General features: G+C 39.2%; 1 protein-coding gene across 4 annotated transcripts; it reads left to right on the top strand.

Annotated features, from left to right (window-relative positions):
* The first annotated feature begins 1243 nt into the window (after nt 1–1243).
* Nucleotides 1244–16592, top strand: e2f5 (E2F transcription factor 5). 4 transcript variants are annotated; one of them, XM_074651759.1, is made up of 9 exons: nt 1244–1365; nt 1443–1580; nt 5583–5692; nt 6010–6171; nt 7307–7415; nt 9719–10049; nt 13964–14104; nt 14436–14471; nt 15453–16592. In XM_074651759.1, the coding sequence occupies exons 2-9, from the start codon at nt 1452–1454 to the stop codon at nt 15527–15529; spliced, it is 1095 nt and encodes a 364-aa protein (XP_074507860.1). In that variant the 5' UTR covers nt 1244–1365; nt 1443–1451; the 3' UTR covers nt 15530–16592. The 4 variants fall into 4 exon arrangements, with proteins under 4 accessions (XP_074507860.1, XP_074507858.1, XP_074507861.1 ...); XM_074651757.1 differs by having other exon boundaries at nt 14433–14471; XM_074651758.1 differs by having other exon boundaries at nt 1321–1339; nt 14433–14471.
* Nucleotides 16593–16895: the final 303 nt, after the last annotated feature.

The following is a 16895-nucleotide window of genomic DNA, read 5'->3' as shown; positions in this document are numbered from 1 at the left end:
AGTAAAGCATTGAATTGATTAATAACTAATTGTAATTGTAGTAATATTTGTAAATTATTTTTATAATTCTTTTTATTGCCCATTAAAATGTCAAATAATTAATTACTTTGTAATTTAGTCCATTTATTCATAGATTAATATATACAGTTGTAATCACATTAATGAATGCCTATTTTTATTGTACCATTAGTTATTAATCAATTTAATGCTTTATTACTATTTCCGTGACTCTTGTGGTCCTCCATATAGAGGAGATATAATATATGACTAAATGTTAACTAAAAATAAATAAAATGTGTTTTTAAAGGGACTGTTTGTAAGAATCAGAAATGCTTGTTAACAGCAACACGTGTGGCCGTTAAGTCAATGAAAGTCAGCGTCGGGCTCGCACTTGCTCGCTCTAAATAGACATGAACGAGCATCGCTCAAAACATTGAGGCGACACACGTCAGCTAAAACCACAATATCACTCTATATTTCAGCTGCTTAGCAGTAATATTAGCTGACCAGACGAAGGTCTCTCCATGAATCACTTCTGATCCTAGTGTTTGCTTTTCCTGCCTCAGCCTCTTGACCAAGGCCAGAGGAAACAGGGAAGACACCGTCACCTGGTCGGAGACGATAACGTTTCTCGCTGCGGAGCCCCGTCACTTCACAAGACACGGGAAACCTCTGTTGGTCTGGAGGAGCTGCAGCATTTATTTCTGCACAAACGTCCACTGTACATTCACTAGATATTCTCAGAGCTACGAAGTCTTCTGCAGTGTGTAGTGTGCGCGCATGCACGTGAGGTGGAGCGAGCTGAGTGAAGTTAGGCAGAGGAACAGAGAAGCAGAGGAGCAGAGTACAGCAGAGACTCCGGCCCTGTATGCCAAAGCTACGGTCGCTAACCGCGGCCAACACTGTTTAACAGACGGGCTGCACTTGATATAACTTTGCGGTTTTGGTGCTTCCGTGTAGTTTGTGTTGGAGTCTGAGTCTGAACAGTGTGGCCAGACGCGAGCGTGCAAGGGACACCGACCCGGATTGATTTATACATGTAAGAAGTTACAAACAGTCAAAATTATGAGACTTGGTATCTCTTAATTTTGACGTAGTATAATCTGGGTTTTCCAAGAGTATTCTTATTTTACTTGCTTTAGTTTTTAATGTCCTTTTTTTGTCTTCCATACCTATTGATCATGAGTTCCTGATCATGTTGTCTGTCCCATACATCAGAGGGGGGCGGGGTCAGATTCTGGTTGAGGAGGGGCGTCACTGACAGGGGGGGCGAGCGGGACAAGGGTTGCCGTGGCAACTGTAACCTAACGTAACGTCCGTTGATTTAAAAAGCCTCCAGGTACTGTCTGCCGTCGTCCCGTCGAGGTAACAGAGAGAAATGTTCGTTATCTGTAACGCGAGTTAAACACAGTCGGTTGACTAAATGTAACTCTGTTTCATAGAAAGAGAAGATGGAGTTTGAGGCGACGGAGACTGTCCCAACGACACCGAGTCGACACGAGAAAAGTTTGGGTCTCCTCACCATGAAGTTTGTGAGTCTGCTTCAAGAGGCGAAGGATGGCGTCCTGGATCTGAAAGTGGTCAGTGAGACGTCGAGCAGCAGCAGGCGGCTCAGTGTTGTTGTTTCTGCGGTGTTTTGGGGGGAATTACTCGGTGTTGTTCTTCAGTGTCAGCTTGTGAACAAAGGGCTGTCAGTCACAAACCACTCAGGTGCATTGATTAGTTTAACAGGTGGACTAGCTAGCCGCCATTACCTCCTCGTCTCTGGTTCAATAACACAAACTCACCAGCAGCAACACGCGTGTTGACAGAGGAGGTGTGTGGAGACACCAGTTTACAGTCACATTGTTAATGGAAATAAGCTAGTTTACATTGTAAATTACATTAAAAGTGAGGCTAGGGGGCAGGGAAGGAAATTAGCACCTTGCCACTGGACAAATAACAGTAAGTGTTGGCTGTGGCAGGTCAACATGTCAAGTCACCTGCCACCATAGATAGATAGATAGATAGATAGTAACTTTATTGATCCCGAGGGAAATTCAAGTTTCCAGCATCTCAGTTCCATAGTGCAAAACATGTTGGTAAAAAGGCAGTGAAAAAGTTAGTAGTGCAAAGTACAAAGTACAAAAAAAATATACCAGATATAAAAATACAAGGAGATGAAGAAAACTGTTAAAACTGAATATAGTGCAGAGTAACAGCTGTGATACACGACTATTAAAAAGTGGCAGATTATATAATTTTTTATTATTTTTAAAAAGCAATTCCTAAATTAAAAATAGTCAGGGATTAAGGTTACATGATCCATGTTTCTACTGTCTATTACCACTGCCTGAAAATAACAAAATATGGAGTATTGCAATATTATGTTTTTTGATACTGTATGGATTCTCAAAAACCCTGTATTGATTTCTAATTAATAGTTTAAAAGCAAAGATTACCTCAATCAATACTTTATTTTATTTGCAAAGATATTCGTCCTCCGAAATAAAAAGCAAATCTTACTATTCTGATTGCATAAAAAAGTTAAAAAAATTGATTGTATTGTATGGATTGTATGCATATGGCAGTGTGTTCTTTATACTATGACAGTTTTCCTAAAATTAGATTTTTAAAAAGTCACAATATATTGCTTACAGTACCGCAATATATTGTAACGTAATGATACGTATCGTATCCTCAGATTTTTGCCAAACACAGTCCTTGTGTTTATTATTCTAAAGTATTCTACATAGATTTCAGAAGTGGCAGACAAAAAAATTGTGTAGCTAGTAGAAATGTTTAGTGACCTGCCAGAGGGGCACATGAGGAAAAAACTTAATTTTAGGCCCTGCTAGGGGGTCCCAGAAATGTTATGTTATCCCCCCTCTCCCTCCCTATAAAGTAGACTAGAAAAAGCAGTCCCATTAAAGATGAAGTTATATAACATAAGACTATGTCGATTATGACTACATGTATTATGGATCATCTTTTGACAGGTAGAATTAGCCTAATCAATCAGAGTGAAATTGAATGTTAATTCTCCCCTAAAAAAAACTTTTAATTACCCGTGGAGGTGCCTAAAGCGCATTATTTGGGGGAACCACTAGATTACACCAGTGGTGGAATTATAACTAAGTATATTATTTATTCAAGTACTGTACTTAAGTACAATTTTGAGGTACTTTACTTGAGTATTTCCATTTTATGCTACTTTCTACTTCTACTCCACTGTATCTCAGAGGGAAATAATATGCTTTTCACTCCACTACATTCATTTAAAAAATTTAGTTACTTTGCAAAATTAGATTATTGATACAAAATATTATTATTAATATATTATTAAAGGTTAAGCCTCCCAGCAGTATGAAGAGTAGGGATTCAACTTTTTCAGTCCCGATACCGATACATGGACTTTTGGTATCAGCCGATACCGAGTACCGATCCGATACCAGTGTTTAACCCATTTGTGCCCAAAGACTATATCTAGTATGATAAGGAAAAACATTTGTTCTGATTGATCAAAAATCTTGAAATTTGGAGACCAACTTTGGGCAAATATCTAACAGAACAACTTTGAAATCTTTAGATCACATGAAAAATCACACATTCATTAATAGCCAAATTTAGGATTTTTTGAAAAAATCGCAACTGTTTTTTCCTAAAATATGATGGAGTCTATTGCAAAAAACAGCAGTCCCATGTGCCCAAATACTACATATAGTGTGATAAGAACTCACTTTTCAGTCAAACGGTTTGACCGATTTCTGCACATTTGTGCTTAAGCGAGCCCAGAGAACACTTCCACCGAAGGAAATTAAAATTTTCAGTTGCAGGCACAAATGGGTGGATTAAGGAAGTGAAGACAACATCAGGCTTGACTTAAACATTGCTTTCCTAACTTTCTAAAACAATATAATATATAGATATAAATTTAGTAAATTGTTATTCATTATTAAAATAATAAATCATACAATTGGAATTACAATTCAAGTGTAAACCTTTTTAATGCAGCAACAAATTGGTCAAAACTTAAACAGGAATTACAATTCATTGTTATTAAGTACATAATATAAATATTATATAAATGTAGAACTGAATTTAATAGACTGGCCGATGTCACCGATACCCAATCCAGCTATTTGATTCAGTATCGGCCCGACATCCTACCTGGTATTGGTATCGGTGCATCCCTAATACAGAGTAATTAAAATTAACTCCACTTTTACCAGCTGCAACATTTAAGTGATGAACACACAAATGTGCATTAATAATTATAATTCAATAATATAACATATTTCTGAAATGGATCATTCCTTATGATGAGTACTTTTACTTTTGGTACTTTAAGTAGATTTTGTTGCTGATACTTTTGTACTTTTACTTAAGTAAGATTTTGAAAGCAGGACTTTTACTTGTATCAGAGTATGTTAACATTGTAGTATTGATACTTTTACTCAAGTAAAAGATCTGAAGACTTCTTCCACCCTCCATTAAACGATCTTTCTTAACAGTTTGACACCAGTCGGAGCTGTCTAGCACCATGGCTCCCAATCTTTTTGGATCCTAACACCTTAAAACAAAATAATGATTTACTCTGAGTCAGTGTCACCAATTGCATATCTATTATATTTACCAGGGCGACCAAACAGTGATGTATCTTTTTGTTTTTTTGTTTTCAGGGCCCTGAGATTCAGATTTATCTTAGGAGCCTCTGGGATATCCAGACCCCCCACACTGGGAACCAGTAGAGTAGCACCATCTCCCTTTTAAGTCATCATTCCTGTACAACTATTTTGACAATTGTTTTGAGTCATTTGTTTGGCGACAAAATACCCAACTCTCTGGTTCCAGCTACTCTAGAGTTGCAGTATTTTTCTATTTTATTATTTAATAATACTATTTAATATAGTAGCTGAATAACTGTGTTTTGAATAGTTGTTCAGACAAAACATTTGAAGGTGTCGCTTTGGACTGGGAGAAACTGGGAAGGACACAGTTTTGTGATGTTTTATAGACCAAACAATAATTGAGAAGATGATCGATAATGAAAATAGTCGGTAGTTGCAATATGTCTGCTGTCTGCTATCAGCTAACTAACAGTGAATGGTGACATTTTTATATCCCTTCCCCTCAAACATCAAGGTTGTGATTGACTTTGTTGCACCATGATCTACCCTTAGTGTTTAGACATGTGGATGAATCCTTGCCAGACCTACCTGAAGTGTCTTCCACAAATCTACCTTCTTTTCATCCCACTGATAAGTAGTTTTCCCTCCCTTCTTGCGCGCCAAAGCTGGGTAATGTTTACACAGCAGGCTCCTTAGACCCTTTCCCTCCTCCTTCCTCCTCCTTCCTCCTCTGCCATTGTAACCGTCCTCTTCTGCCAAGGGGTTTTATTTTCTGTTTGTGCAGCTTAATTTGCCAAATCCTTCATCATTTGTTGGCTTTGTTTGAGTCTCTCAATAAATGTGTCTTACAGAAATTCCAGGTTTCCTGTTAAAGCCTGGTAAAAGTGTCTGTGATGCATCTTGTCAACGCTGGTTCATATTAAGCTGCTGCTCAGTAAGACCCTTTATGGAAATGTCTGACTGAATTAACAGGCTGCAGACAGCTTGGCAGTGAGGCAGAAGAGGAGGATATACGACATTACCAACGTACTGGAAGGAGTCGGGTTGATCGAGAAGAAAAACAAGAACATAATCCAGTGGAGGTGTGAAAAAACTATTTTCATATTTTAGAATCAGTGACATATTTACTGTCTTACTGATAAGTAATTGCCTCGATATCTTTTAACTTTTGAATGTTGTCAGTGTGAGAAATTTTAGAGGACTTCCTATGCTACTGTACATGGGAAAGAAGCTTCTTCTTTCCTCACCTTTTTAAGCATTGAATTCAAACATTTTTACAATTAAGCAGCCAAATCTAATTTTAAGTTGCCTGTTAACCTGCCAAAATGGAGCAATAACATTACTAGTATACGAGTTGTGCTCTTGCCTCATGCCTGCTTCTCTGATCTTCATTGTCCAGGGGAGAGAACTCAGGCAGCCAAACTCAGGAGGTGCTGGAGCAGGTGAAGGTTTTGAAGGCCCAAATCTCAGAGCTGGAGGCTCAAGAGAAAGAGCTGGACAACCAGAAGGCATGGCTAGAGGAGAACATCAAACACCTTAACCACGATCCCTTCACCAGCACATATCCTTTTATGCAATCTGGCATTGAATAGAGATGTTTTGCTTATACCAACTTTAAGGTTTATGTTTAGTCCAATTCAGGTCAATGGTTTAGTGTATTTCTTTTCTTAACTCTCTAATTTAGCCAATTTAAAAGTGGATACACCACCATTCATGAACATATTGAAGCTTCAGTAGGTAGAATGTTTTTGGCATCGTGGGGCAAAAATTCCATAACCTTTCAGCATATTGTAAATCAAGTGTTCTGAGAGATAACTAGACTTCTGCTCCTCCTCATGGCTCTGTTTTAAAAAATCTAGCCCGTGACGGGAGACTTTCAGAGAGAGCGTTCCTATTGGCTGTGCTCTGGCTGGTGGGCGGTGCTTGGTATTTCTTCAACTGTTCTCAACATGGCTGCTGGGTCACAAACTTTCTCATTTTACAGCTAAACAGTACACTACAAGATGTTTCTGAAAACATTTGAGGAGTGAAATAGGCATTACAGTAACAGAATGTTGATTCATATTTGATCAGCGCAGCCTAGTTTGACCGTTTGGTCAAAGTTCGAGAGTGATTGACTCGTGGCTCTCATAGACTGCAGCTGGACGGCAGACTCCAGATCGGCTCTGATTGGTTGTTTTCCTCCGGTCTGTGAAATCTTGCAGATGCCATTAGAAATACTGGAGGTCACAGATGCACATGATTTTTTTCAGATGACCTGTCTAATGCACTACTGCCAGGATATAGTGACCGTTTTATAAAAATAACTTTTTTTTAATCATATTTGCTCCATTTCTACCCACTGCTGCTTCAAGTGTTAAAAACATTTACTACTGAGGCTTCAGGTGTGATGTAATGTTGATCTTGATTTTTTTTTTTCTACTCTTTCTACAGTTTGTAACTCTAGTCCTCTTGGAACCCCATTTATTCATTTCAGAGGGAAAAAAACGACTTGATCTCTCTGAACATTGTTTTCTTAATAGGAAAATGCTATAAAGGAAGGATTATAAATATAATTGCTATTGTCGGTCTCTTGTGAAATCACAGCCAGGCTAATCCTGACTTGCACAATGCTCACAGTCTTGTTTTTCCAGTTTATTGTCTCCAATTTTCCTCCCATAAGTAATCCAGCTCCTGTTTCCTTAACACCCCTCCACTTATAGATTTGTCACACATGAAGACATCTGCAATGCCTTCAGCGGCGGCACTCTTCTTGCTGTAGTGGCTCCTGCTGGGACCCAGCTGGAGGTACCGCTACCTGAAACGGTTGGTCACTTCTTACAACCTTTTCTTTATTGATTGGGATACATGGGATTTTGTTCTGCACTATCTTAACGTTAATAGTCACCAGAAAGACAAGAATTCATAATGTGTTCCTTGTTTTCTGTGGTAAACCACATGTACAAGATAATAGTTTCTTGTGACATGTGAAGTCTAACTGGAAATGGAAAACAATCTTGCTAATAAGGGACAGGGTTCTCATTACATTTGGCTGCTTATTCTGTACACTTGAGTGTATTTGCTTTAATACAGGGTTCCTACACAGTATGAAAAAGTATGGAATTTGATTTTAGTATTTTCCAGGTCTGGATAAGTATGGTAAACATTTCTGTTCCCAGACTATTGCCCTGTTTTCTAAAATATAAAATTCGGAATTTCTAAAAATAAGTTGATCATACAAACGTAGTCATAGATCATAGTGTTTTTATGGCGTGTGGAGCAGCCAGTGCATCCAAAATGTGTGAGTGAGCCCGGGCCAGAGCGAGCTTGATGTCGTCCAGAGTAAGGCAAGAAGTAGGCTATGGCATGCGACTGAACGCACATTCCTACGCAGAGTTGCCTTTACGCCTTTACGTCAAAACCAGGGCCGGTGCGTCCATATAGGCGAACTAGGCAATAGCCTAGGGCGACACTTTGGCGCCGTAATGTGGGCCAACCTTTCATTATGAGCAAAATAAAAGCAACCAAGCAGTAACTGCAGGCAGACAGCACAGAGCGAAACGCCGCCTGTCAGACTGGGCCAATCTAATACTTTCAATATTGAGGGGGGATACGAGCGGCCTCTCCCAATTTGTACTGTTCCTTTTGTTGAAATCTGATAGGCTCAGTCATTTACATCATGAACATGATGAACTGTGACTAGTGTTCCTGCTCACCTCGGCTTGCCCGGCCGGTCTTGTTTTGATTCAGTGCAGTGGGGACGTGCTCATACAAGCTGAGGACGTGTCATCCACTATGAAGTGTCTTGAAGGTCTTCAGCATCATCAGATTCTCTTTATCCTACTAAAGCTGTATTAGTGTTAAAATTACTGCCCAAAATGCATCGACTCGCGTCATATGGTCGCTCGCATAAAAGGCCTCTCCATCTCAAAGTCCCTGGATGGATTTCGGTCCCTGTTGCTAATAGAGAGGCGGCATAATTTGTTTTTCGCCTAGAACGACAGAAGTGCATGTACGGGGCCTGTCACAGCCTGCAGGCTGCTTTGCCCCAGGTGCAAGATGTATCACAGTGGAACATTGTCCAACTTTCTGCGTAGGGCTGTGGACTGAACGACCACAGTGGATAAATGCAAGTTTTCTTAGAGGCTGGCTTGACAATCCCAAATACAAAGCCTTGTTGGTTAACAATTCCAAATGGGAAAAGAAAGCTGGAAACTGTGTAAAATCTTGTCACAGTATCCTCCCCAAATCACAAAGTCAAATATGGGCTGAAAAAACTAGAGTAGTCTGGAAATTTGAGACTGGAAAAGTATGGGATTTGTAAATGGAAAATATGTAGGAACCCTGTAATATTTATCAACACAGTGACATCACAATTTTCAAACTTATTAAGAAATCCTAAGTAGGTATCACATGGAGCTGGTCCTCCAGAGGTGCTCTACTTTAGCTTAGATTCATAAACCTCTTTTTCTAAAGCCCCTTTTCAACCACAGGAACTTTCCCCCAGAACTAGGAACCTTTTGAGGAACTTGCATTAATCTTCGTAGGTCTTTAGAGCACTATGGAAACGCAGACAACAATGGGCCAAAGGAACCTTTGATTTCCTTGAAAAGTAGTCTCGGGACTGAAATTACCAGAAACTTCTTGGTGGAGACCTCGCTTAAATAACTACTCTCCATGTCTGTGAAGAAATCAAACCTGCGGCCACTTGGGGGAAGCAGAAACAAGCTGTGGATATAACACTGACATATCATCACCTTTTCAGTTGATAAGACAAACTTGTTAGCAAACGCTTGTCCATTTAAACCTCTAGCAGATATAATATTAGTCTGGCCACCTGATGAATTTAAATCCAATATTTGCTCTCTTTAGCTTTTTGATCTCTAACTCCTGATGGAAATACCTGACTCTTTAGCTGCTAAATGCTCCACTATACTAGAGTTTTGCTGGAAACAGCTGCTTGCTGTGGCTGAAAACTATGTGATGAGAGCAGTGAGAGTGAACCAAAACAGTAAAGTTCTCCCCTCTCACACACAAGCAGTCCTGTGATCCATTGTATATATAAAAATGATCGATTATAGCTGCTGTAATGATGATGATGAACTTATCTCCACACTGCTGCTCCGTAGGGCCAGAGTGGTCAGAAGAAGTACCAGGTGAACCTCCGCAGCCACTCGGCTCCCATCCAGGTCATGCTCATCAACAGAGATTCAGACTCCACGATACCCGTGGTGTTCCCTGTGCCGCCCACTGATGACATCTGTCCAATGCCAAGTCCACCCAGCATCCCCCCGAGCTTGCAGAGGTTCCCTCTCTCCTCGTCGGTGTGCTCCAACTCCACCACCACCACCACCTCCTCCTACTGCAGCCAGGACTCTCTCTGCTCAGACCACCAGATGGTGCTGCCAGAACATGATGAAGTGCTGATGCCATCGTCCACCCCTCCTGATGTGCAGATGGGTAAGTAACTGACTTTGAGGTTTTTAATGCTTACTAAGTTCTTCTAGAAGAAAAACAGCACATGCAATTGTTACTGACTTTTGATGGATTCTCTGCAGTGAACAAAATTCAACAGACAGATTTTTATATTTTGAGCAGAGATACAGTTTATACATACAGTAGAAGCTTAATAACAGAAATAATTAAATTAATAAAGCCAGCAACGGCTTCAATAGCTTATACAAATATATCAAATATTGGTCGATGTACACCTTTTCCGTCCACACATTATGTCTGACAATATCATAAAACAGGCCTCACAAAAACTGAATCCCTTACACATTGAATAAACAGTGGCCTATACAGAACAGCTAGCTTTACAATAACCCCAAAGTACTGTCACACTGGGGCACTTTCATTTCATCAAATCCTGTCATGATCTATCTGAAATAACATCCTCCACCCCTTGAGTCACAAGACGTTAAGATTAGGTTTCTCTCCCGTTTTATCAGTTATCACTTTTGTTTTGTGTCCTATCATAAATAGTGTTGGATGTCCACAGTGAAATGTCCTGGTTGTGTACCAAATGCCACCAGTGATATCGCCCACCGAAACAAGCCTACTAGACATCAGACTCAGTTGCCACCAAGCCAAAACTAAAGAAACAGTTTAATATAACAGCTCTGCAAGTGTGTGTCTGGTCTCGTTCCTCACAGAAATGAGTGGGAAGCTAGTTTCGATCTGACTGCATCAATGAGAAAAAACAGCTAATGAATGCTGGGTGTGCAAAACGATTACTCAATTTAAACTGTAAGAATGAACTTTCAACACCCAATGCTCTAAAGGTCAGATGCTGCCGTCCTTTCTTACTGTAACTCTACTGTTATCAGAGGATCTCCTTGTTGTTGATCTGTGTTGCATTACACTGAGAGTAAACTGTTTTGCCCACAATGCTGGTAGACTAAATATTGGCAGAGACACTTTTTCAAATCTCTGTGTTGCAATCAAAGATGTTCCAAGAACTGTCAAGACAAACGGTAAGAAAACACTTGCGTTAGGAAATGAATCATGTGAATTTGGTTGATTTATTGCCTTAAAAGGTTTGCTGTCCATCAGCTGACCCAGAAATATCAGATGTCAGCTTGTCCTGACATGCAAGGAATGAAATGAAAGGACATTTTTTTTAAAAAGTCACTGCTTGTATCTATTATAGCATGTGATCATAATGTAACTAGAGATGTTCCGATACCATTTTTTCCTTCCAGATACCGATTCCGATACCTGAACTTGGGGTATCTGCGGATATCAAGTACCGATCTGATACCTGCGTGATAAAAAAATATATATAGTTAGTATTATTATGATATAACTGCTGACCATGTATGGATGTGACATGATTACTATCTTTGTTGTATGGCCTGGCTCAGGTTAAACCCTTTGTAAAACACGACTTAATACATACAGAGAATGAATGCAATAGAACTTTCTTTTATTATTCAGTTTGTCAGTCACAAAGAACATAAATAAATGAAGCTAGGAATAAATAACAATTCCCTATTCTCTAAACAGCCTGTATGCTAATTTGTCCTGTAGGATGCAATATTCCCACACCCTACTAGAGTACTGCCAAACCTCGAAACGAAAGCCTTACTGTACATATCGCCGTTTTAATTGTTTGATGTTCCACTGTGAATTATTGCCAAATGGCTGACATTTTCCTCACTCTGACCTACGTTGCTGTTACACTATCGACTAGCACCGCACTGTTGTTGTTTGCTATCGTCACGTGGCAAACTACCTGCAATCAGTTCTGCTTCGCTGCTCTAAAACAGTAGTTGCCAGTGGCAGCCACGATACATCCAGGGCAACAGCACAGTGAAGGCTACTGTTTTGGAGCAGCGAAGAAGAAGAAATGATTTGCTGTTGAAGAGACATCTTGTATGTATATCACACATGACGCACCACATTGCCTGGTTGCCCCAAGCCAGACAGAAAGACAGATCTGTCCCCACATCATGTCATGGTAACAGGCTAAACATAGAATAAACTTCCAGTCTGTGTGAAAGAAAAATCACTTCCTTATCCGGATCTAGGTTTCTAAGAATAGGATGAGTCACGATGTGTAAGCACAGATAAAACTGGCTAACATGCTAACGGACTCGTCATCAAGTGAAACTCAGTCAGACCTTTCTTCCAGAAAAAATGAGGAATTACAACAGCAACAAAATAAACACTAAACATTTTTTACTGTTGTAAAACACAATATTGAAAACCTTGACAAAGGCTTGTCCAGCAGATAGCCCGGGTGTAGAGATGCTGGTAGGTGCATGTTTTACCTTTAGACAGAGCCAGGTAAAAATAGCTTGATTTACAGGGGGTTATGTGTGGGACTATTTTAGACAGGTTAAGCTAACCAGCTCCTGGTTTCATATTTACTGAACAGATATGAGAACGGTGTCAATCTTCTCATCTAACTCTGGGTTAATTACCAATTATCCATAGCGATGTGAATGTGAAGGTGTAAAATAATAATAATATGCACCATATTTATTTTTGAAGACATTTGCTTTTTTATCATTTTCGTTTTATAAGTTTATTGATGTAGTAAGATTTGATATTGTTCATACTGAATATGGAGAGGCTGAATAACTTTGATTGGTCATATTCTATAAAACTAGATGGGCAACGGTTGTTTTTTGTCCGTCTTCGGCGCGAGGATCCTCAGTTGAGGTTTTTATGCCTTCATGCCAACAGCCTTGGCCGGAGGCATCATGTTTTCAGGTTGTCTGTCCGTCCGTCAGTTTGTCCGTCAGTTTGTCCGTATGTACGTCCCATTCTCATGAACGCAATATCTCAGGAACACCTGGAGGGAATTTTTCTTCAAATTTGTAGATATGTGTGCATATGTACAGTATATGTGTTTAAGATTAGATATATGTCATATATTACCATCTAGCCTCATTCAATGCCAAACACACACCCATTATCCACATCACACCACACACACACACACACACACACATGCACACATACATTCTTCAACCTGGTACTTTGTTATTTGTCTTTCTCTGTTTTATATATTTTGGTCTTTTTTATATATGTCCCTGAACATGTCTTCACTTGTTTTGTAATCACTTTATAACACAATACTAAAAGAAAAAAGAAAAGACCTCACAAATCTTGAATTCTCAAGAATTCATGTGCTGATTATGACAATTTCATTGCCACTTGACTGGTTGTTGGAGGCAAACAACCGCGAGGTGGTGATTCTAGTTACATTAATATAATGGTGTAATGGGAAAATGTAACTGCTCATACTGATCATATCTGTTATGGCTACTATGCATAGACTGTATATAAGAAGTGGACGTAGTCACTGTGACGTCACCCATTGGTTTGTGGATTGACATTTTGAAGCCTCTAGTTCAGCATTTTGGCCATCGCCATCTTGGTTATTTGCAACCAGAAGGTGGAGCTAAGTACAACCAAACGCTGAATAAGACATTTTTAGGCACCCAAAATGTTATAATTAACTTTCATGAACTGAAAACACTCTGTGAAAGGGTGAAAGTTGTAAGACGAAAACATGGACAACTCCCAGACTGGACAACGCCGTGGTAGCGTCCTGTCAATCACAAGGTAGCCACGCCCTAAAGCATCCCCTGCTTTATGGTCTATTTGACTCTAAATAGGACCATCATTTACTTAATGAACATCATGCTGTATTGAAGAAGACTTGAAACTAGCTTGGCTTCACTTTTCAGACCCGGAGTTGCCCACTGGTACTTTGCATTGCAGCAGACCTGCACATATCATGCATTAGTTTCCTGTATACCGCTAGGAACCGTTCAGAAAAATAATTTGAAATGAGTCACATGGTCAGTAATTTATTGTATAGCTAAGTACTGTTGTTGCTCCTCCGATGCTCCCTTCAGAGTGTCACAGCCAGTCGGCAGCAGTGTTGCAGCAGCAGCAGGAGATGGACCTGGCGGGCCAAGAGTTCCAGTCTGTACTGGATGTGAGCAGCCTGCTGAAGCTCAACGCTGCTGGAGACCACATGAAGGACGACAGAGAGGGTAAGGCACAGGCATGTGAACACAGCTACACTGTTTACTCTGTAATTGCATCCAGCAGTGAAGCTCGGGGGCAATTTAATGTTTGCTTCACATTCGCTTCAGTTATGGTTCTATAAAGGCCTCAAGATCTAAGCTTGCTTTTATAAGTTTGGAGCCCAAGCTTTGGACTTGGACTGGTAAGAGAAAGTGGCTGAATAATATACTGCTGATTTAAATATACTACTTTCATCCAGCTTTTGGTGGTTATGAATTAATGGTACATAGTCTAGAACAATGAATGTTCACTATACTGTGAAATGGAAACATGTTGTTTTTAATTCTCTTGTAGCAGCTGTCGACCTAATTGATGAGCTAATGTCCACTGACGGTAAGCATCTCAAAACTGGACTTAACTAACTTTTATAAATGAAAGATCGTGTGAACAAATATTTGCTATAGAGCGCTGCAGAGATGACGTTTTTTTGTAGGCCAACGAGGAAGTTAACATCGCACTGTATCCCTTGACAAAAAGCCAATGGGATTTTTCCATTGGATTATTGCAGAAAATAAACTCTGTGGCAAACACACGTTTATGATACGTTTTGTTCAGCAAGATAATCTCCACAAATTAACAGCACTTCTATGATTTTTTTAATTGTGAATGCAATCGCGGACGAGTCGGCGTGATGACATTTGGTAGTCTCATTTAGCCTCTTGTTAGCAACTGCCTTTTTTAAAACCTATGAAAGCTTCCAAAGTCACGAGTTGGAAGGCATCTAACTAAAAAAACAGACGAGGGAACCGGAAGTGCTAAAATGCTAACTCATTTCCAGGTTTTAAGACTCATTCCTGCAGCACTCGGTTACAGTCTGTTTAAAAAGATAATCAGCAAAACTAAGCGTCTACAGCCATGCTAGCAGTTCTGTGAGATTGCATTTAGGCAAAGCGGTGCTTTGAGCTTAACGCTAACGTCTGCATGCTAACATGCTCAAAAGGACAATGTTAACAAGCTGATGTTAAGCAGGTGTAATGTTTACCATGTTCAACATCTTAGTTTAGTGTGTTAGCATGCTAAATTAGCACTAAACAAGTACAGTTGAGGCTGATGAAGATATCATTACTAGTGCTCAGTGGGACCTCCTCTCAGCACCGCCGATATCTGAATCAAATTTAATGACAATCCATTATACACTTTATGAGATATTTTAGTCCGGACCAAAATGATTTACTGCCCGATGTTGCCATTCATAGCGCTATGCTGCTAGCATAAAATTCTATAAAAATCCATAAGTAGTCTTTCTATCTGTCTTTTGTCTTGTTCATGTTTTACAGTTTGTTGTGTTATTGATGCTCCTCTGTCCTCACACAGGAATAGACTACAGCTTCAACCTGGACGACAACGAGGGAGTTTGTGACCTGTTTGATGTGCAGATCCTCAATTACTGATGACTCACAGCGCCTCGGCTGTACGCTTATACAGTCTCAGGAGGCACCTTTTGCCTCTCTCTCTAAAGACGCTTCAAAGATGCCTTTTCCCATTTTTGTTGTAATTGCACAGCTGATACTCAAACATACCATTGAAATCTTAAAAAAAAGCCTTTACACATGTTTAGTCTTCACCGCTGGCTGCCAGACAGTTTACGACAGTTTGCCCTCAGCCAACATAATTAATTTACCATGAGATATTTATGAAGCCACAAGTCATTATTTGTCCAATTTAATGGTTTACTGGGTAAATATCATTCAGAGAAATTAGCTGCCCAGTGGAAGTAAGCCAGGACAAATCCTTCAGCCTCCTACTGCACTTTTGTGTGTGCATATTTTTGTATTTTTCCACATCCAGTGGAAATCCTGAGACTTGACGACTGTTTTACTTTCTGTTTATGACCAGTTGGGATTGTGAGAGTGTTTTCCTTCAGTTGATATTCACAGTAACAATTCAGTATTGGCTTTTTTTTTTCTAACATTTGATACAGGGTTGATGATCTAGTTCAGGGTGTGTAAGTAACTTTCTTTAAAAAAGCATATTGTGTAAAAACTTACCCAATTCCATAGTTATATTTGATAAAAGGGCATATTGTATTTAATGAGTGGATGTTTAGGTTACCTTTTGTGACCTTGTTCTCATGTGAAAATGCCAGAAAGATTTATTTTCTAAATGAATGTGACACTGCCATTTAAGGCCTCTAAATTTTTTTTTTTTTTAAATGTTTTATATATAATTAGTTATATATTTGAATAATAAATATTTTTTATTTAACTTAAGAAAAAAATATACTTTGTTCTAGTTTGTTGAAAGTGAAGCTGGTTGACTGCCTTAATTGTAATAAGAAGTGAATTAGCCATATTTCTGATCTGGAATATCAGATGTTAAGAGCCCTAAGTGGCATTTTTGTATATTTATTGTTTTCTTTGATTACAAGAGGTCATGTTTTTGTGACATTTTGTTGTTTATTTGCACATTTTTGAAAGTTTTTTTCAATAAATGGATTTAATCTTGATTTACAAACTTTTCTGACAAATAATGTTTGATTTGAAAATATAAAATGAAAGAATGGAAAACCATCACAAATGATTTCAACATGTGCTCAACTTCCATCATGTAAGCCTTGTTTGTTAGGTTGTTGTCTTAAACCATGCAGAAGGCTTCGTTAATCACACTGTCTAACAGTTTGAGCCCCAGGTTCAATCACTTTTCTTTTTTACTTCTTTTTTTTGGCTGAGTGAAATGTTTTGCTCAGTTAACAGATGGCAAACCTCAGTCAAATGGTTTCCACATGAGGATGAACACGTGCCAGAGCGTGACCTGCAG

Source organism: Sebastes fasciatus, chromosome 11, assembly GCF_043250625.1.
Source record: "Sebastes fasciatus isolate fSebFas1 chromosome 11, fSebFas1.pri, whole genome shotgun sequence".
NCBI classification, from domain to species: domain Eukaryota; kingdom Metazoa; phylum Chordata; class Actinopteri; order Perciformes; family Sebastidae; genus Sebastes; species Sebastes fasciatus.
This window is presented reverse-complemented; position numbering and strand designations above follow the sequence as displayed.

Coding starts and splice junctions, on each gene's coding strand:
- e2f5 (XM_074651757.1), top strand. CDS start 1,452: ATGGAGTTTGAGGCGACGGAGACTGTCCCAACGACACCGAGTCGACAC. Junction 1,581..5,582: donor GCGTCCTGGATCTGAAAGTG/GTCAGTGAGACG, acceptor CTGAATTAACAG/GCTGCAGACAGCTTGGCAGT. Junction 5,693..6,009: donor AAGAACATAATCCAGTGGAG/GTGTGAAAAAAC, acceptor TTCATTGTCCAG/GGGAGAGAACTCAGGCAGCC.